This window comes from Neophocaena asiaeorientalis, unplaced genomic scaffold (genome assembly GCF_003031525.2).
Source record: "Neophocaena asiaeorientalis asiaeorientalis breed wild unplaced genomic scaffold, Neophocaena_asiaeorientalis_V1.1 scaffold142, whole genome shotgun sequence".
In the NCBI taxonomy this organism is placed as follows: domain Eukaryota; kingdom Metazoa; phylum Chordata; class Mammalia; order Artiodactyla; family Phocoenidae; genus Neophocaena; species Neophocaena asiaeorientalis.
This window is the reverse complement of record NW_020174563.1, coordinates 2,501,958-2,524,431: the sequence shown is the minus strand read 5'-3', so window position 1 is coordinate 2,524,431 and position 22,474 is coordinate 2,501,958. Positions and strand designations below refer to the sequence as shown.

The following is a 22,474-nucleotide window of genomic DNA, read 5'->3' as shown; positions in this document are numbered from 1 at the left end:
CCTGACCAAGATACCAGAGTTGATGTGTTGACTATTGATTGGCACTGCCTAAAACAGTAACACACCTCATAACTGTAAAATCAGTATTTGCTTTACAATTCAAAAGGACTTCTGCATACATTAACTTCCTACTTATAGAAGACACCTAATTTCATCTTTTTGGTCCATTCCTGGTGAATATGGTCCTCAAAGTGTCTTATTCCCTTTTCTCGCTGCTTCCTCCTATTCTTAGACCTTACTCCTTCATTCCTTACTCTCTCCCTGACTCACAGAGGGCCACACTCCCTTGTCCAGCCCTAATATTACTTGGACCCAAGAACCCTGTGATGACACTGTTTCTCAGAGAGGATAGCTTAGAGCCAGGAGGCAGCAAACAAGGGCCCGCGGGCCAAATCCCGCCTGCTGCCTGTTGCTGAAAATAGCATTTTATTGGCACACAGACACACCCATCCGTTTACGTTGTCATGGCTGCTTTCCCGCTACGACAGCAGATTTGAGTAGTTGTGACAGAGACTGCATGGCCCACAAAGTCTAAAACATTTACTTTCTGGCTCTTGTTTGCTGACCCCTGATTTAGAGTAAGGCAGCTTGGGTCCCAACGTCTGGAACTTTCGAGTGGTAGTACCCTTGGGCGCCTCACCCCTCCCCTGGGAGGACCCAGGCTGGATGTGCAGTTAATTGAGCCTTAGGAGACAGACGGCAGGCATGGCATAGAACGGAGACGTCAGTACTAAGAAATATAGTCCAAAAAAGAAAAAAAAAAAAGAAATATAGGCCACCCAGGTCCCCGAATAATAAGTGAGGCAGGATAGAAGAGGCACATATCTCATCTCTAATAGATGTGAGGAAGAAAGAAAACCCAGTCCAAGCACCTTGCCCGTGCACAGTCCACGAGGGACTGCAGATCCAAGCTAATGTGCAAGACATACTCCTTTGGTCTCAGTCTGGGGACGTTTACATTTCACACCATGGACTTAAGAGGCCAGAAAGGGTTATGTGGACTCAGAGTGACTTCCACACGTGGTGCATCTATGACAAATCGTGAGTTCAGCAGACTCCTATGCACTGAGTGGCGTGGCCATGACCTGCAGGTGTCAAAGGTCAAAATATCCCATCCCGAGAAAGACAAACACTGCATGGCATCACTTATTACATGGAATCTTTTTTTAGAAAGTCAAACTTAGAGAAACAGAGAGTAGAAAAGTGGTTGTCAGGGACTGGGGGGTGAGGGGAACAGGGAGAGTTTGGTAAAAGGGCACAAACTTTCGGCTGCAAGATGAATAATGTATATTGATTACTCATGAATGATGAATAACGTATCCTATGAGGATCTAATGTATAACATGTTGACTACAGTTGATCACATTGTACTGTATAACTGAAATTTGCTAAGAGACTAGAACTTAAATGTTCTCACCAAAAAAAAAAAGAAAAAGAAAAAAGGGCTTCCCTGGTGGCGCAGTGGTTGAGAGTCCGCCTGCCGATGCAGGGGACACGGGTTCGTGTCCCGGTCCGGGAAGATCCCACATGCCGCAGAGCTGCTGGGCCCGTGAGCCATGGCCGCTGAGCCTGCGCATCTGGAGCCTGTGCTCCGCAACGGGAGAGGCCACAACAGTGAGAGGCCCGCGTACCACAAAACAAAAGATAAATATGTGAGGTGCTGGATGTGTTCATTAACTAGATGGTGAGAATCTTTCACAATGTATATGTATAGTAAATCACCACATTGTACACTTTAAACATCTTAAAATTTTATTTGCAAATGACACTTCAATAAAGCTGATACTTCAGAACCTCCTGTCCTTTTGCCATCGCTGGCCTCCTGGACTCCCTCCAGGTACCAGCCCAATCACCACACCAACACCAATCAGCTTTTATTCGATATTTTATCCTTTTCGTGGCTCTTAGCTTGTTTCCTGAGGAAGTTTTGAAAGTTCACTGTATTATCCCCAAAAAGTAGTTTCAACATATGTGTATATGTAAAGCATTCCTCTGGAGAGAAAACAACTGGGAAGAATATCAAAAATACATGAATTTAAGTGCTAACTTTCCTCTGTGAGCAGAGATGACTTTTTAGAAAGGTATAAGAGTCACTCAAAATGAAATATCAATACATTACAACATGATTTGGGAAATTCCAACCACCAGTAGCTTTCATAAAGGTGGGCTAGCTCACTTAAAAAACAATCAATAATCAATAATTAAAAAGAAGTACAATCTCGACCCTGATTGCCTCACTATTCATTTCTTTAGGGAGAGGCTGAGTTAATTTGGAGGTTTTATCAAAGAGATTCGTTATGCTTCCCCAGCGAAGACTCTTAATGTAAAGTTATGGTGTGAGGGCTTCTTCATCTATTAGAAATCTCTGCTCACAAAGGTATTATGGCATAGGCTTTTTTAACTTAGAATTTCTCATACTTGAAAACCTTGAGAATCAAAATTTTACTCTCATATGCAGAGTGGACAAAAAGTGGCATGTAGGTTAAAGATTACTTTCAAAATGTTTTTATTTAAACATGCAGCCTGGTAATATAGGAGCCAGGAGATGGCATCTAAAGTCTCCAATGAAATCATGCCTGAGTCGGTCCTCAGCGATGGTTCTAGAATCTAACAGAGTGACACGGTCTCACTGTGCTACCAGGCTTCCAGTCAGCTGAAACAGGTCACAGTGCTCGTTTAGGATCATGTTTTAGAAATACAAAAAGCAAAAAAAAAAAAAAAAAAAAAAAAAAAAAAAAAAGAAATACAAAAAGCTTTCAGCACAGGACTTCCAATATATGCTAGAAAAATCACTTCAATGCTCTGCAAAGTCTTGGCTACAACAGTTGCCACCACATAATGACAAGCTTGTGACTGAAAACCAGTGCTATCTTTCCCAAGACAGAGGCTTCCAGGGCATCATCCAACACCCGGTGACAACAACTGGCTACCAGGCAAACATCCTGGGAGGAGAATGATTCCATCAGATCACTGGGTGGAGTCAATACATGATGTGACAAACACAGCAGGTATGGCCTCTTTGCGACGTAAGAAACATGGTGCCAGGGTCTGCGACTTGTTTGCAAGGGAATCTGGGATTCTGCTGCTGTGCTCCAGGCTGCAAGGACAGTCTAAATGAGCTCTCTATGGCATATGCTATTAAGGACCAATTTGGAGCCCACCCTCCAGCCCCATCACTATAACTCCATGATGACGTTCCATCATGCCATCAGGGACTCCAAACTGTCTTCCAGCTGTTGTTTCCAGTTTTAGTAGAGCCCAACCTCTGCTATCTCTGCACAAGTACACAGTCACACAGCAAAGCTGGGCTTTGGTTCTCTGATGACATCACTGGAAAACCAAGCCCAGTAGGAAACAGCAGCCACAGCAAACACAAACCCAGCCCGGGCACACACAAAGGAGCACTGCTTGCTACCTGCTAACACCTCTTTGCCCGGGGCCCATCGTAACTGGAAATCCTGAGCTGTGACAGCAGTTATTAACCACAAGACCCACTACAAACTAAGACACTAGAATCTTTGACGAGAAGCTTAACTGAGCTGACATCATGTGTGCGTGGCTGTGAAACCACCTAAGGAAGTCCAGGGGATAGAGGTGAAAAAGTCTCCGGGAGATTTAGCAAGGGGACCAAAAAGGGATATGATTATGGCTCTTCTGAGATGGGTGGCGCCTAGCATCATGCAAGTTAAAGGGACAACAGTGTCTAGTGGATCCTTCTCTGTCAAGGACCACTTCTTCCAGGAAAAGCATCTTGAGAATCTTTGACTTCACTGAGTTCTACTAGTCATCCCCTCTACCCCCCTCCAAAAAAAGCAATAAAAAGATGAAGAATTCCATCAAGGGGTGAATGGATAAACAAAATGCGGTATATAAACAAAATGTGCTCTATACACACAATGGAATATTATTCAGCCTTAAAAAGGAAGGAAATCCTCACACATGCTTCAACATAGATGAAGCTTGCAGACATTATGCCAAGTGAAATAAACCAGTCACAAAAGGACAAATACTGTACGATTCCATTTAAAGGAGGTACCTAGCATAGGTAAATTCATAGAGACAAAGTAGAACAGAGTCGGGGGGGGGGGGGGGTGGAAGGAGAAGGGGGAGCTAGTGTTTAATGGGTACAGAGTTTCTGTTTAGAATGGTGAAAAGGTCTGGAGATGGATGGTGGCAATGGTTGCATAACACTGTGAATGTACTTAATGCCACTGAATCGTACACTTAAAAAATGTTTAAAAATGGTAAAATTTATGTTATGCATATTTTACATACAAAAAAATGTTTGAGTATGAACAATGGCATTGCTTTTAAGGAAATATGACTAAGGTAATACTTATTTAATTTTGATTTTTTTTTTTTTTTTTTTTTTTTTTTTTTTTTTTTTGGCCGCACCACACAGCCTGTGGGATCCTAGTTCCCCGAGCAGGGATCGAACCCAGGCCCTGGGCAGGGAAAGCACGGAGTCCCGACCACTGCACCACCAGGGAATTCCCTAAGGTGACGTTTAAATGACCATTATGAACAAGTAAATAATTCACATCAGAAATTATAAGATAATCATAGTCAGGAACACTGTAAAAGAGGAAGATCCGGGTGTGCTCAGAAAAAAAAAAAAAAAAAAAAAAAAAAAGGAAGATCCATGTTGATCAGCACCGGTGGACCCCAGTGCAAAATGTGACGGCCAATTCCCTGATTCTAGTCCAATCTCTTGCTTCTGTGGAGGAATACATTCAACTATTTGGAGCCAAAATGCTTCATCATTTAACTAAATCTTAGAACTAAATCTTAGAACTACCACAGTCCTTGTGAATTCAGGGCTCCTATTCGTTTAAATGAAGACCCATTCTCTTTGAACTATCCACCATAACAATGGAGTATAAAGTAAGACCTGTGCTTAGTATCACATATAAAATCCCAAAATTTTATATTTTGGGGTTTTATCAAGTGGAGGACGCTCTACCATGGAAATGTAAAATTATGACTTAATGAACTACTCCTTTGGATTAGTTAAGCATCTTGTGTGTGACAGTCTTTCAGAATATGGATTGTGATGTAATAGGGTCAGGGAAATTAATCCACACCTCAGTTCCCAGGCCCTCTCCCTTGTCAAATACTGGACTCATTCTCAAAGCTTCTCCAGAGCGCCGAGCCAAGGGATGACTTAGCAACGAAGCAGTTAATCTAATTCATGGAGAAGCTGGGCAGTTAACTTGGACCACGAGGCAAATGATCTGGCCTGATCATTCAGTTGGGTTGTTTACCTTATTCATGTAAACCTTGACTTCATTTTCTTTTCATTTTGTGCATCATTTCAGGCAAGGCATGATGTTCTCAAAGAGTCATGAGGATTTATTTGGGTGAGGCAGGACTGAATAGCCAATTCGGATTACAATTTTGCTTGAAAAATGTCATTGTCTTTGACATTTCTTTCAAATCTATTTGAAAAGCGGTCTTAATAGGATCATAACAACAATGTGTGATCTGAATCAGACCCTGGATCAAATTTTTGTGGAGAGGGCTATAAAGAATGTTACTGAGAAAACTGGCAATACATGAATCAGTCTATACATGAGATAATAGTATGGCATCAATGTTAACTTCCTCACTTTGATAACTGCTGCAGTCCTGTAAGAGAACATCCTTGCTCTTAGGAGATACATGCTCAACAATTCAGAAGTAAAAAAAAATCTGCAACTTACCTTCAAATAATTCAGAAAAAAATTACATGTATACAAATATGTATGTATGTATCAAGTGAAACTGATAAGAGAAGCAAGGTGAAATAATAATTGGGGAATCTGAGTAAAGGATATGGGACTTCTTTGTACTATTCCTAACTTTTCTGTAAGCAGGAAATAATTTCAAAATTAAAAATTTACCCAAAAAATTTAAAGCTTATTTAATAACTTATTCATAGCAGTCCTATGATCTAAAACAAAGCCAAATTAATATGGTATTATAAATTGTATATCTCAATTTATTTTAATATTATAAGAGTGGCATTATTAACCAGGAAAACACTACTTGAGCTCTACTTGATTACAAAATCATTTAATCTCAAGATTAGAAGGGAATTAAGAGATCATACAACTCAAATAAACACCCGTGTTTCCCAATGTAACACCAGAAGAAGTTAAATAATACACAAGGAAGCTGGGTATGAGTCATGAATCAATCACAGAAGAGGTGGTCCTACCTTGAACTGCTGTTGATCTCCGCCCAGCCCAGTTTCCATGACACATGAAGCAAAAGTCCACCAATTAATGTCTGCCACCTGAAAAGGATAAGGGCCAATGTGAATTTAACAGAGTGCCATGGTCTCAAACGCCATCCACCCCCAGCAGATCTGTCGAGTGACACAAATATACACATGTGATCCTTCTTACAACTCCTTTCTCCCACTTTCTCCAAATTATCATCCCAATTCTCAGACCCATCCTTCTCAATCTCTACTACTCCCTGAGTCCAGCTGTACCATTCAGTGCTGACACTGATGTTCTCCTCTTCTTATTCTAGGCTTTTCCCAAACAATCTCACCCACAGCCACCACTTCTCTATGACCTCTGCACTAATGGTTCCCATATCCCCCTTCCCACGAGGATATGGCCACCCTGATACCCCACAAGCTCCCAATGATAACATGCCTAAAACATTACCTTGAACTTCCCTCTCCCCATCCTGGTCATTCTCCTACTATCCCTAGTCAGCCAAACCAGAAACCTAGATGTCATCCCAGCCCTCCTCTGGCATCACCTCCCTCAACAACTTACAAAATCCTATTGACTTTATCCCCATAACCTCTCTGAAACCCGAAGCCTTCCCCTCCATCCATCTGCCTAATTCAGACTCTCATCATCCCACACCTGGACCATAGCATCAGTTCCCTAACGGGTCCCCCTCTCTCCAGGGTTGCCCGGCACCATCCATTCTCCACCCTGCAGCCAAAGGGTTTGTTCTAAAATGCAAACCTAATTGTGCCCCTCACTTGTTTTAAAAATGGCTGATTCTTCCTGGTGCTATAGGCAGCAGCCCTCGGCCTCTTTTCTGCTGCAACACACTTGGGGTCATGAAGCTCACGTGAGACACATTTCCTCACGTGCAGAGTTTAGGGGGAGCATAGGTGACAAGATAAACACCCCTCCCTCTCCCACTGCAGAAAGCACAGCAAAATGCCAAATGAGTGACCAGTACTACAGGCATAACTGTATCCTATTCCACACTAATTGCTTTTACTCTGTTTTTGGTGAGTCATTCATAAATTTCAAAACCTTATTTTTAGTTATGACTTGAGACACCTACCTCAGAGGTTATTATAGCACACCCGTGTGTTGGGACACGACACTGGGGAACCCCTGGTCTACAGAAAAGTCACTTGCATGTGACATAGAAGCCTTCCAGGACTTGCAGCTGCCCCTCTCCAGGGTTAGCTCCTGTCCATCTGCCAGTGGCAGCCACATTCCAGCCACACGGAACAGGCCATAGCCTCGGTAATGTGCCAGCCCATTTCATACTTTTTAGAGTTTGCACGTGCGGCCCTCGTGACCCATAACGTCTTCCCTTCTCCTCCGTGTTGGTGGACACCTGCTCATCCTGTAAGATCCAGGTGTTACGTCTCCCTTGTGAAGACTTCAATGACACCGCCAGGCGGAGTGGACAGATATGGGTCGTGTCTTCCAACAGCTTGGTCTAGAGCAGTGGATCTCAATCATGTGCTCTTCCCCCCAAGGGGACATTTGGAGACATTTTTGGTTGTCACAATTGGGGATGGGGGAAGGGTTGCTACTGGCACCTGATGAGTAGAAGCCAGGATGCTGCCCCACACCTTACAACGTGCCGGACAGCCCTCCACAACAGAGTTATCTAGTGCAAAATACCAATGGTGCTGAGGCCGAGAAACTCTGGTCTAGAGGGAAGTAAGCTAATTAACCAATAATTACAATAAAGTGTGATACAGTCCTAATGGGAAGAGTACCAGGTAGCACAAAACACCCTAGCAAAGGCAGTTAATCCAGTCTAGGGGGTTGGGTGACTCTTCCTAGAGGAAGTAAATTCAAGCAAAAGCCTGAAGCCTCTTCAAAGTGGGAGACCCAGAATGGACCAGGGCCCACAGGTAAGAGAGACAATGGCTCCAGCAAACTTCTTACAGAGGTTCAATTGGCCTGACCTTAGCATGTGAGTACTCGAGGCGGGGGCTGGTCATGAAGGGCCATATCAATCGTCAACGAGCTGGGGCTTCAAACTGGGGACCCACTGAAGGGTCTGCAGCATGGGAGCGACACTGCCACATTTACCTTGGGGAAAGCTCTGTCTCTTTACAAGGGAGAGAATGTTTGCTGAGAGAAGCAAGACCAGGGGCCAGGAAGCAAGTTAGGAGTTGTTAGGGTGATTTGAGAGATGATAGTGGCCCAGGAAGAGGCGATGAAGAAGGTGGACAGGTTCTAAAGATGTTTAGAGGTCCTAGTTGTTGATTAGACGTTGGGGTGAAGGAGACAAAGAAATCAAGAATAACACAGGTTTCTAAGCAGGGCGACTGGATACAAGGTACCATTCACCACAGGTAAACTGAAGAAGAAATGAGCAGGCTCTAGGAGGGCAGGGATTTTTCTTTCCTTCACTGAAGTAGTCCGAGGGTCTAAAACAGTGACTGGCATATGCATGCGATCAATTTTCTTAGAATGAGTTATTCTGCCCTACTATGTGCCTCCTGTGTACCTGGCATGGTTCTAGGCATCAGGGATACGCCAGTGACAAAATGGATTTTTTTTGTTGCTTAATTCTTGCATTTGTAGACCTTACATTCTATCGGGGGAGGTGCATTCAGTCTGACATCTACAGAGAAGGAGGGGAAAAGGCAATTCAGGTGAAAACATCACCTTTTCCCACTAACTTCCCTAAGTCCCTCTACCCGGAGAGAAGTGAAAGGACAATCAGGATCAGAAAATGGGAAAACAGGGGCTTCCCCGGTGGCGCAGTGGTTAAGAATCCGCCTGCTAATGCAGAGGACACAGGTTCGAACCCTGGTCTGGGAAGATCCCACATGCCGCGAAGCAACTAAGCCCATGCACTACAACTACTGAGCCTGCGCTCTAGAGCCTGCGAGCCACAACTACTGAAGCCCACATACCACAACTACTGAAGCCCGCTTGCCTAGAGTCCGAGCTCCGCAACAAGAGAAGTCACTGCCATGAGAAGCCCGCACACCACAACGAAGAGTAGCCCCAGCTCACGGCAACTAGAGAAAGCCCGCGTGCAGCAACGAAGACCCAGTGCAGCCAAAAATAATAAATAAATAAAATTAAATTAAAAGAAAAGAAAATGAGAAGACAATATCCCAATATCCCAGTTTTATTGACTGAAATATACACGATCATAGATGATATTTTTTTTTAAGTTTTGCTGTGAAATATTATGGAGAAACAACGAAGTAATTCTAAAGTTCATCTGAAATAACATATCGGTGATAATATAAAGAACAAAAATTCAAAAGCATAAAAAAGTGGTGAAAAGTCTTCTCTTCCCTGTCCACTATCTGCACTTCCCTGTCCACCACCTTAGTAGTTCCCTAACGTAACCACTCTTACTAGTGTCTTCATCTTTTTTTTAAATAAGGAAAACATACACACATTTCTACTTGATGGTAATGTACTATACTGTTATGGACTTGCTTTTGTTCTCCATTAAATGAATCTTGAAGACCGTTCCTTGTCAATACACAAGTTTCCTTATTTTTTAACATTTGAATAGTATTCCATTAGGAATACAATATAATTTATTTAATTGGTTCTGTATAGATGAAAATTAGGTTGTTTAAAAATGCTCTCTGGGACGTCCCTGGTGGTCAGTGGTTAAGAATCCGCCTTCCAATGCAGGGGACAAGGGTTCAATCCCTGGTTGGGGAACTAAGATCCCACATGCCGAGGGGGAACTAAGACCCACAGCTAAGACCTGACACAGCCAAATAAATAAATATTTTTTTAAAAAAGTCATTATTAAAAAAAAAAATGCTGTCTCGTGGATGGACCTAGAGACTGTCATACAGAGTGAAGTAAGTCAAAAAGAGATAAACAAATATCATATATTAACGCATATATGTGGAATCTAGAAAAATGGTACAGATGAACCAGTTTGTAAGGCAGAAATAGAGACACAGATGTAGAGAACAAACGTATGGCCACCAAGAGGGGAAAGCGGCAGGGGAGGGGGGGATGAATTGGGAGATTGGGATTGACATGTATACACTGATATGTATAAAATGGATAACTAATAAGAACCTGCTGTATAAAAAATAAATAACATAAAATTCAAAAAATAAAAATGCTCTCTGTCACAAACAGCTGCAATGTTTCACATGTACATCTTTGTACATATTTCATTTACATAAATGCAAGTAAACCTCTCAAGTAAATTACTGGAAGTGGAATTGCTGGATTGAAGGATTCAGACCATTGCTATATTCTGCCAAAGTGCCAATCATAGATATTGTACCAGTTTGCCACCCATGATCAATAAATGAGAGCACCTGCTTTCTTTCATTATCAATGCTACGCTATCAAATTTTGAAGTTTCATTTTGCAAATCTTGTTGGTAAAAATATACCTCAATACAGTTTAAAATTATATTTTCTTATGAATGAAGAATATCTTTTTGTATGTTCAAGAGCCCTCTGTAGGTAGGGATTTTTGTTTTTGATATAAAGGTCTGGTTTTAGTGCACTGGGATTGTATAATTGCTTTATATTTTTTTAAAATAATTGATGTTCTATTCATGGTGAATATTCCATGGGCATTCGAAAGGGGGGCATAATCTCTATTTTCAAGATACAGAGTTTGATATTTATCTATTAATTGTATTATTTATCCAATATATATATATGTTCTAGTGTTTTGTTGGTCGAATTGATCTGTCATGGAAAAATAGTAGTAAATTTGTCTCCTATCACTAGTTTGTTCCTATTTAGCCCTGGTATTCCTGCTGTTTTTATTTGACAAATGACGATGGCCTGTTGTTTGGTTGATAGATATTCATCCCTATTTTATTTTCACTTTGAACTGCATGCTCCGGCATTATAATGTGTCTTTTCATTTTGAACTGCATTGCTTTAACATTGTTAACACAGCTTTCTTCATTTGCTAATGTTTTTGTCCTGAATTCAACCTTGATTGATATTAAGATCTCTATCCCTGCTTTTCTGTGTGCAATTGTGTGACACTTAAAAAAAAAAAAAGGAAAAAGAGAAGCGGGATGGCGTGCTGTGCCACATATTTAAATGCTATAATAATGAAAACAATTTACCACTAGCCCCTTTCCATAAAAACTGACAAATAAGTGCTCAAAAACAGACCCTAGAAAAATGACTTTACATATGATACTAATGACCCAAAGGCAAAAGGAAGGATTATACAATAAAATATAATAAATGGGGCTACTATAAATAAAAAACCATTAGGAAAAAAAAAAAAAAACCATTAGGGGAGGAATGATTTCTTCACATTGCACCATACACTAAAATAAACGGATCATAATTAAGAATTGAAAAAAGCTTTAATGACTTATAGGTGAATATCTATATGATCTTGTGATAGAGAAGAATAAACATAAAAGCAATGGTAGCTATCACAAAAGACACGATCAATTTAAAACTAAAATATATTTTTTTAAAAGATGGGGGTGGGGGTGGAGGTTTGAGGTGAGAAGGGGAAATGTGAACGCCAGAGCATTCCATGCTGCCTCTACCATTTCTCTAGACTGTTGACCCGACTCTACATCACTTTCTATCTTCTTCCTAATAATAGCATCTCTCAGTCACAAGATCCCACACTGGATTCATCTGTGTTTCTCTCTGCTGCTTCATTCCTATGTTCAAACAATGAATTCTCTATGATGTCACTTAAAAAAACTAAATAATCAAGGTAATTATAAACAAAATGAAATGGCAAAGAAAAAATTGAAAAAAAAAGAAATTCCGATAAATATGATAGAAAAGTGGTTGACATCCTTTAAATAAGAAGAATTCATTAAATAATAAAAAAAATACTAAAACCCTAGTAAAAATAAAAGGGTTAAAAAAAGAAAAAATAAAAGGGTAAAGGGCACAAATAGACACTAAAAAAAGAGATACAAGTGGATAACATAAGAAAACTGTCCAATTTCATGAATAATCTAAGAAATGATAAGACAAAATAATATGATACCATTTTTTGCTCATGAAATCAGCAGAGAGAGGGTAAAAGTAACAGTCATGGTTTGAGTATAATATCATAGAAACTTTCATACACAGGCTGGGTTACAATGTAAATTGGTAAAAAGATACTGGAAAAGAATTTTTTAATATTCAAGCAGACTACTAAAGAAGTTCATGTTCTTTAATCTAAATCTCTTATATAGGAATCTATTCTAAAGAAATAGTTAGAAATTTGGCAGATTTGAATGCAAAAAATGTCTGAGAACATTGCTGTGTTTATACCCCCAAAATGGGACACCATTCAAATGCCATTAATAGAATGACTAAATAAATTACAGGATGTCTATCTAATGAAAAAATCTATGCAGTCATTAAATATATTTTGAACAACATTTAATGATGCTGGTTGGACATTTCCTACAAATGTATATAAAGCACATAAAAGATACTCACCCTTGGAATAATGTAGGGTAGGTAAATTTCAAGACAGACAGGACATACTGAAAAACAAATACCAAATTAATGGACATTTTCAAATTATAGAGAAGTGATAGATCATATAATCAAAGAAATCCCTACTAAAGAAACATAAGTATACTCAAGTTTCAAAAAGGCTTTTTTTATTCCTCCCCCAAAAATCACACACTGGGAAAAAAAATGACCTTCCAATTCATACTAAAGAGAGGGACGGGACTAAGTGAAGTAAGTCAGACAGAGAAAGACAAATATCATATGCTCTCACTCACATGTGGAATCTAATTTTTTTTTAAGTGATACAAATGAACTTACTTACAAAACAGAAACAGACTTACAGATATCGAAAACAAACTTATGGTTACCAAAAGGGAATGTTGGGGGGAGGGATAAATCAGGGGCTTCGTATTAACATACATACCCTACTATACATAAGATAGATAACCAGCAAGGACCTACTGTATAGCACAGGGAACTCTACTCAATATTCTGTGATAACCTATACAAGAAAAAAATCTGAAAAAGAATGAATATATGTATATGTATAACTGAGTCACTTTGCTGTACACTTGAACTAACACAACATTGTAAATTAACTATACTCCAATACAATTAAAAAAAAAAAAAAGAGAGGGAGACTTGCTTTCCCCAGGGTCACCAGAAATCTGACAATCTCTCAGTTGGGGACGCAACAAAGTGGAACACACAGCAGCTGGGCCAGATATTGTGGACATCTGACCCCTCAACATCGTCCCAGACCCCAGAAGTGCCATGTTATAACTGCGGTAACACCAGAGAAAACCAGACAAACCCCTGGACACTGTCTGTTTTCTCGGGGTATCCACTTTAACTACTGCCCAGTTTACCTAAAAATCCACCGTCTTCTGTGTTTCTCTTCAAGTAAGAACTGCATCCTGTTCATTCTTTCCTTTGTTTTCCTTCCATTTTTAGGGTTTTGTTTGGTTTTTGCATTCTTAGGATTTTTTTCCTAACTAATTCTTCTTAGGTATATTACATTTTTAGGTGTGTTTTTTAAGGATGTGTTTAAAGCTAACTCAGCTAAGGTCAACTTGTATTTCTATTATGTCTTTTAACCAAATTTACAGCACATTATGAATGGGAGAACTGTATTTTATCTTTCTGGGTATCTTTTTCTATTGTTTTCTATGACTGAACACTTTAAGAATTTTTTAAAAGCCTAAAAACCATTAAATGGCTTTAAGCAAGGGTTCTACTGATACTTCCCATGATCTGAAAAGTGCAATAGACTGGTGTTGGGCAAGTTTACATTTATACTTTTTTTCCCCATGGATTAATCAACATGTAATTCCCCTTGTATGAGCCCCTAAATGCCACAATTATGGTTAACTACCTGTGCTCTGGTCTGTGTTTCCTAGAAATGGACCTTCATTCTTCTCTGAAGTCTATTTACTCACACAATTCAGTTTGTTCCCCTCCACTTTTCCATGATATTTTCTTTGTAAAACTGAGACAGAGAAAGGATTGAGCATGTGGGCCATGACCTACATCATCCTCAACAACGTTCATGACGATAACAAATGCTCATTTATCGCTATTTGCTAATAGTTCTTTTCCAGAGAGCAAGAGGGTTTTATTCTCAAGAGGGAGTGGGGAGAGAGCAGTCAAGACCCTACTGTGGGGGAAGGAGGTCCTGAGCTCCCTATTGCCACTTTGGCTTGGTGTCCACCCTGGAGTCCAGGACAGGGGGTGATGCCCCACCCTAGCCCACACGGATCCAACATTTCCCTGCATGGTACCAAATCCAAGGCCAGCTTCTCCCTCCTAACAAAACAAAAACATGGTACCACTGCTTTTCTGCCTCTTCATCAAAAGAGTTCTACAACATTAAACAAAATTAAGTTTACATCTTATTTTTTTAAATAATTCCATGAAAAAATCTTGAATATACTGGAAGTGCCTGGGATGGAGACATAGAAAAAATAGGTTTGAGAATCAGTGGTGTGAGGCAGAGATGGAGATGGATTGATATCTTCTATTTAAAGGTTTCTGGAACCTTGTGGGGTTCTGGGGCAGGGGCATGTTTAGAAGAGAAAGCAGGATGTGCATGATTTCTTCGCCTACTCTTCCTCCTCGAGGGAACAGGAGCCAATTGCTTTTTCTTTCCCTAAAAAGTAGTCCACATATCCAAAAATTAAGTTCCTGGGAATTCACCAGTCAAAAAATCCAGTTTCCCAGGAGATGTAAAGAATGCATTACAGGACGAGAAATGGGGACAGTACCGTCCAACAAATCTTATTTCTAAAAGAGCATCGTACACAGAGTCGTTTTCTTCTCCATCGTCATCAGGAACAAATCAGATAAAAAGCTGGAGGCAGCATTTGTTCTACACACGATTTGGGGACTAAGATCGCCCACGGGCAATCATCAGCCCCCCGCGCCCGCCTCCCTCACCTTGTTCGTGAGGTAAGAAGCCCGCCCTCCTCACCTTGTTCGTGAGGTAAGAAGCCAGGTAGCAGGTACAAAACGTGAGGCCGACCAAGCACCTCCTCATGCACATCTGTTAATCTGCGCCCCTTCCCGGGGACCCCGCAGGAGCCCCACGGCCGCCGCGCGAGCCGGGCCACTTCCACCGCGGCTGCTACGACCGCCACGTGGCTGCGAGCTCAGCCAATCCGCGCAGGGACCGCCCCCGGTGCCTGCCTCTTCAAGAGGCTGCGCCTTCGCAGGCCTCGTAGCCTCGCGGTGGGCGGGGCGGCACTCAGCTACCCAGGACTGCAGAGGGAGGGATAGGTCCCCCAGGGCTGCTACCACCCGTAGAGCAAGAGCGGACAGTAGTTGTTGTAAAAAAAAAAAGTAGAAAATGGTAGAAGTGGGGAAAAAAGCAGCTGACAGAACAGTTCACAACAGTCCATTAGCATTTAAAGAAAAAATGTCCATAGCTAGCTCTAAGCGGTGGGAGCAAAATGTTGTTTGTGCTTTACTGAATTTTCCCAATTTTCTGCATCGAGTCTGTACTACTTTTGCAAACGACACAAAAAAGCTAACAACAAGAAATGTTATTTTAAAAGAAGGAAGGCTGAGGGGGCAGGAACTATAATCAGTGTAGTTTTTTCTTTAGGAGAAGTCAATCCAATTGCTTTGAAATTTCCATAAAATAAATCCTTCCAGAAGTAGAGCTTCAAGCACAGCCCCTATTCCTAGTCTCTAGGGAGGAAAAATGACCTAGTTAGGCTTCAGGCAGACAGTAGTAAACATGCACAAAAACATACTGAGGGACTTTGTCAGGAACTAGAGGTACAAGTGTCTGCACATATAGAAACATACAGATTTTTAGAAATACCCCATGTACCAGGAAGCCTTCACTCTTTTTTATCTGTATGCCCAATGTAAAATTGCTTATCAAATTGTATTATCCAAGAAAATACTGGATATATTGTCTCCACATAAAACACAAATAAACTAAAAATTTATTTTTCCTTGACAATATTTAGAAAACCTATTTCAGAGCTAAACAGTCCTTACAAAGAAACTTTTTGCCCAATAGAATTTGGTTGAAGTAAATGGTTGTTATATACCTGAGATTTCCCTGGACTCTTTTTAAGAGGTGAACAAATTCAATTCAGGCCTTATTACTTCCTAGTTATTACTTAACTTATTTTCTTTGACAAAATTTCCTTAACAAGCAGGAACAACCAGCACAGTAAAGAACCATGCAAATAGAAGTTGACATTTGTAGCAAAAGTGCTGTAGGTCTTACCAGAAGTATTGATTTTTCCAAAGCTGCATTATTCTGTTCCACAAAACAAACTAAACTAATACTGAATAAAAATGAAATTACCAGGTCTTACTTTGATAAACAACAAGCTGCTATATATGAGACTGTGTTAGACCTTCTATTCACACAAAAAATTTAACTAGTTGTATTGTTAATTGAGATCTTTGAGGCCAAAGGGTCATAGTCATTAATTTACTTTTTGAAAATTGACTGTTAAGTGCTCAAAAAAATGTTTGTTGAATAAACAAAGAAGGGAGCTTGGATTAAACAATAACTTGTGGGTTTTTTCTCCTCACAAATCTTTTTTAATAATGAATTTTTTGACAGCACACATGGACAATTCTCAAAAGACGGCAGAAGTGGCTGCACACTTTTTGAAACTTCCTAAATTTCCCTTAGGAAAAAAGAATATCAATATCTCTTATGGATATAGATGCAAAAATCCTCAACAAAACACTAGCAAATGGAATCCAGCAACATAAAAAAGGAGCATACACCCTGACCACAAGTGATTTATCCCAAGAAATAAGGTTAGTTTAACATCCAAAAATCAATTAATGCAATACACCATATCAATAGAGTAAAGGACAAAAATCACATCACCATCTCAAGTAGAAACAGATAAGACATTTGCCAAAGTTAAACACCCTTCCATAACAAAAACATAAAAAGAGGAACTTCCCTGGCGGTCCAGTGGTTAAGACTCTGCGCTATCACTGCAGGGGGCACAGGGTTCAATCCCTCATCAGGGAACTAAGATCCCACCTACATGTTGCAAGGCACAGCCAAAAAAACAGGGACTTCCCTGGTGGCGCAGTGGTTAAGAATCCGCCTGCCAATGCAGGGGACGCGGGTTAAAGCCCTGGTCCGGGAAGATCCCACATGCCGCGGAGCAACTAAGCCCGTGCGCCACAACTACTGAGCCTGCGCTCTAGAGCCCACAAGCCACAACTACAGAGCCTGAGTGCCACAACTACTGAGCCCTCGCGCCACAACCACTGAAGCCCTCACGCCTAGAGCCTGTGCTCCACAAGAGAAGCCACCGCAATGAGAAGCCCGCGCACCACGATGAAGAGCAGCACCTGCTTGCCGCAACTAGAGAAAGCCCGCGCGCAGCAACGAAGACCCAAAGCAGCCAAAAATAAATGAATAAATAAATAAATACATTTTAAAAAAAACATAAAAGAAATTAGAAAAAAAGAAGGGAACTTCCTCAACACAATAAAAGTCACCTGCAGTTAACATTATGCTTAATGATGAGAGACAATGCTTTTCTCCCTAAGATCAGGAACAAGACAAGGATGACCATTCTTGCCACTTCTATTCAACATTGTATTGGAGGCTCTATCCAGGAAAATAAGGCAAGAAAAAAACTTTAAAGGCATCCAGATTGCAAAAAAAGTAAAACTATCTCTGTTACAGATGACAGGATTTTGAATACAGAAAATCTTAATGAATCCACTAAAGAAATACTATTAGAACTAATAGATGAGTTCAGAAAGTTGGCAAGACACAAGATCAAAAAGTCAACTATATTTCAATACACTGGCAATGAACAATGTGAAGAAGAAATTAATGAAACAATTTCATTTAAAATAGCCCAAAAAGGGGAGTTCCCTGGTGGTCTAGTGGTTAGGATTGGGCACTTTCACTACTCTGGCCCAGGCTCAATCCCAGGTCAGGGAACTGAGAGTCTGCAAGCCCCACAGCTGTGGCCAAATTAATTAAATAAATAAATAAAAATAGCACCAAAAAGAACAAAGTACTTAGGAATAAATTTAGCAAAATAAGTGAAAATGTATACTCTGAACACTATATAACATTATTGAAGGACACTGAAGAAGACCAAAATAAATGGAGAGATACCCCATGCTCATGGATCAGAAGACTTAATACTGTTAAAATGGCAATATTCCTCAATTTGATCTACAAATTCAACACAAAACCCCATCAAAATTCCAGTTGGTTTATCTGTAGAAATTAATAAGCTGATCTTAAAATTCATATGGAAATTCAAGAGACCCATTATAGATAAAACAATCTTGAAAAAAACAAAGTTAAGGAACTCATAGTTCTTGATTTCAAAGATTACTACAAAACCTCAGTAGTCAAGACAGTGTGATACTGGCATAAGAATATATATATATAGGTCAATGGAATAGAAGTGAGAAGTAACTCCTCACACTTATGACCAATTGAAATTTGACAAGGGCACCAAGAGAATCCAAGGAGCAAATTTAACCAGTAGTTCCAGGACAACTGTATATCCACATGCAAAAGAATGAAGGTGGACCCCTACCTCATACAACATACAAAAATTATCTCAAACGCTAAATGAAAGAAGCCAGTCACAAAAGACCACATGTTGTGTGGTTCCATTTATAGAAATAGCCAGAGTGGGCAAATCTATACGAACAGAAAATAGAATAGTGGTTGCCTGGGGCTAGGGGAAATGCAGAGTGACTGCTAATGATGTGGGGTTTCTTTATGGGGTGATGAAAATGTTCTAAAATTGATTGTGTTGATGGTTGCACAACTTAGTGAACATACTAAAAAATCATTGTATTGTACACTGCAAATTGGTGAATTATATGGTATGTGAATTATACCTCAATAAAACTGTTATAAGAAAAAACAGACCCCCCTAGCAAAAACACATCCCGTGGAGACCATCACCTTCAAAACTAAGGGAACAAGGATGACAATCCTTGAGAGTGCTAGGATTGGAAGTGGCCATGAAGGGTAGCTCTGGAGTGCTGGTACTATTCTGTTTCCTGATGGTTCCATGATGTGCTCACTTTGCAATATTCATATAGTTGTGTATGTATTACTTTGTATGTGTATTTTACTTCAATAAAAATCACACAGTACAAAGAGACAAAGATATGGAAAATATGAAAATGTGGTTAAGAGTCATGGTGGACAGAATAAGCAGGTCTAATCCTATTTAATATGAATTCAGGGACTTCCCTGGTGGTCCGGTGGTAAAGAACCCACCTTCCAATGCAGGGGATGCGGGTTTGATCCCTAGTCGGGGAACCAAGATCCCACATGCCACGGAGCAACTAAGGCCATGCACCGCAACTACTGAGTCTGAATGCCTCAACGAGAGAGCCCGCATGCCGTAACTAAGACCTGACTCAGGCAAAAAAAAAAAAAAAAAAAAAAAAAAGAATTCAGTAAAAAGAGGATACATAGAACGTGAGAGGCATTTTTTCCCAGAACTAATGTAAGGCATGAATCCTCAGATACAGTGAATCCTGAGCAAACCAAATGAAAAGAAATCCACTCTTAGACATACTTACATATTCAAGTTCACATTTTTATTGTATTAAAAATATACAACATATAATTTGTTATATAACCATTTTAACCATTTTTAAGTGTATAGTAGTGTTAATTACATGCACATTGTTGTGCAACAGGTTTCTAGAACTTTTGCATCCTGCTAAACTGAAATTCTATACCCACTGAACAACTCCTCTTTTCCTGCTCTCCCAGCTCCTGGGAACCACCATTCTACTTTCTTTCTACTACTTTGGATACCTTATCTAAGTGGAATCAAGTACATGTATTTTATTAAAAATTATTCAACTTTTTTTTATCCTTTATAGTCAGAACATTACATCAATTTAAAGAAAATAATGTGCAGTAAAGAGAACAAAATATTTGTTATTAGAAAATGGCAGGGCTTCCCTGGTGGCGCCGTGGTTGAGAGTCCGCCTGCCGATGCAGGGGACACAGGTTCGTGCCCCGGTCCGGGAAGATCCCACATGCCGCGGAGCGGCTGGGCCCGTGAGCCATGGCCGCTGAGCCTGCGCGTACGGAGCCTGTGCTCCGCAACGGGAGAGGCCACAACAGTGAGAGGCCCGCGTACCAAGAAAAAAAAAAAAAAAGAAAATGGCAATGGGGAATTCCCTAGCAGTCCAGGGGTTAGCAGTCTTGGCTTTCACTGCCAAGGGCTTGGGTTCAATCCCTGGTTGGGGAACTAAGCTCCCACAAGCCCCAGAGCTTGGCCAAAAAAAAAAAGAAAGAAAGAAAATGGCACTGGGTTGCATAACGTTCAAAAACCACTGTGTCCCAACTGAACCTAACTGACCTATATCCATAAAATCCCACTCTAGAAACCTTATGAAAATACTGAGTCATCACTAAACATATAACGGACTTTCCTATCCTTACACTAGTCTTATACTGTTCCTTCCAGCTAAACTAGCTTTATAGCTTCTCTCCAAACTTCGTGGTCTAATTTGATAACACCTCCTCCATGAAGCCTTTCCACATCTCATCAACCCACAATGAATCCTGAAACATTTGTTGTCTATAGCTGTCATGTGGCAATTAATCATGCACACTTTCGAGACAGAAGTTTTGTATTATCATTCAATGTTGTTATGTGAATATGTTATCTCTCCAACCATATCTCACAGTTCTATTTTTCTCCCACAGGACTTTAGGAATATCCTAGGCAGTTAGTAAATATTTGTTGATTGCCTGAAACAGGTACTTGCAAAATAGACTTAACTAATTTCAATAATAAAGACTAAAGAGCTTTATTTCTGTTCCCTTTAGAGACTGAAGAATCTGCTGATTCCACGTGCTGAGGCAGTGCAAATTCTAGAATAGCTTCATCTCTGTTGATCACCAGCGAGTTTATCAACAGAGATGATAGGAGTAAAAACTGGAACTAAATCTTTTAAACATTGTGCTTATTCCACTTCACAGCAAAATGGCCGTTACACCATTCAAGAACTCACTGTTAAATAGCATAGGATTAAACAAACAGATAACATGCTGTCGTTGGTAAACCCCATTTTTCCTATTAATAATATTTGTAAATGTAAACTGTAAGTATTGTAAAATTCTATTGTCCTTTTGAAGGAGCACATAGTTGGTGGCATCAGGTATATACCTTAACTGTTGACACACAACCATTAAAATTGTTAACCCACAAACTCTGTTCTAACCTGGAACTCCAACTCAGGATGAATAAACTTCCCTTGTCCCCACAGCCCGCCCTCTCTCTTCCCTGTCTTGAGTAAAACCTTAGTGTCCTCTGAGACTATTCATTTTTGTCTAGTGTGCAAGGCAGGGGAGAGGGTCTGTACTCTTTGCTCTCTCCAGTGCAGCTCCCAAAACATGATTCCTGCTGCCTCAGGAATACGGCTCTCCTCTGGCATCTCTGCCCATCCCGCTGTCACTGTCTCTAAGATTCCCTAGCAGCAGCATCTACCAACCCCTCTGGATTACAATCTGCACATCTTCTGAAGACCAGCACCTGCTCACACTCTTCCAATTCCACCCGAAGCCCTGCCATCTTGCTGGGTAATTTCAAGGCCCATGTGCATCACCCATTAACACGCTGGCATTTTACCCTGCTCCCTTAAGCTTCCCGACCTCATCCTCACCATTGTTTCACTGTGGTTTCCTCTGATCTGGGAATAAGCTGCATCTGCTCTACCCTTAAAACCCTTAAGGAGTTCACTCACTCTCTCTCTGAGGTGAAGTTCACTTAACATAAAATTAACCATTTCAAAGTGTAAAATTCAGTGGCATTGAACAGATTCACGATGTTGTGCAACTATCAACTGATATCAAGTTCCAAAACAGTTTATCACCCCAAAAGAAAACCCTTTACCCGTTAAGCAGTCACTCCCCGTTTCCCTCCTCCCCACCCCATTCCCTGGCAACCACCAGTCTGATTTCTGTCTTCATTGATTTACCTATTCGGGATTTTTCTGGTCACTTTATGAAAATCTCCCTACAAAATACGGAATCAAAACTGTGCTTCCAATGCAGGGGGCGTGGGTTGGATTCCTGGTTGGGGAACCAAGATCCCACACGCTGCGGGGCGGGGCCAAAAACAAAACCAAAAACAAACAAAACCTTTTATTATGCAGTTCTCTTTTTGCTCAAAGTTACATAACACATTTTAAAAAGTTCATATTCCACGCCCCGCCTCCTTCCGACAACTGCAATAAAAACAAAATCCGACCGTCTTCTTCAGTCTCTCCTCTCTAAACCTGCCATTTTCTGTCTCCCATACCATCCCAATTCAG

General features: G+C 40.5%; 1 protein-coding gene across 6 annotated transcripts in view; it reads right to left on the bottom strand.

Moving 5' to 3' along the window:
* Positions 1-15,264, bottom strand: part of SLC35D4 (solute carrier family 35 member D4) — a 107,887-nt gene extending 92,623 nt beyond the window's left edge. For all 6 annotated transcript variants that reach the window (XR_003004928.1, XR_003004929.1, XM_024757929.1 and 3 more), the window contains exons 1-3: positions 15,126-15,264; positions 12,638-12,684; positions 6,200-6,277 (exon numbers count right to left, since the gene is read on the bottom strand). Coding sequence is in view for 4 of the 6 variants with exons in the window: in XM_024757929.1 (XP_024613697.1) it covers positions 6,200-6,277; positions 12,638-12,684; positions 15,126-15,197 (197 nt within the window). In the remaining 2 variants the exon portion in view is untranslated. The remainder of the gene's footprint in view (positions 1-6,199; positions 6,278-12,637; positions 12,685-15,125) is intronic.
* Positions 15,265-22,474: the final 7,210 nt, after the last annotated feature.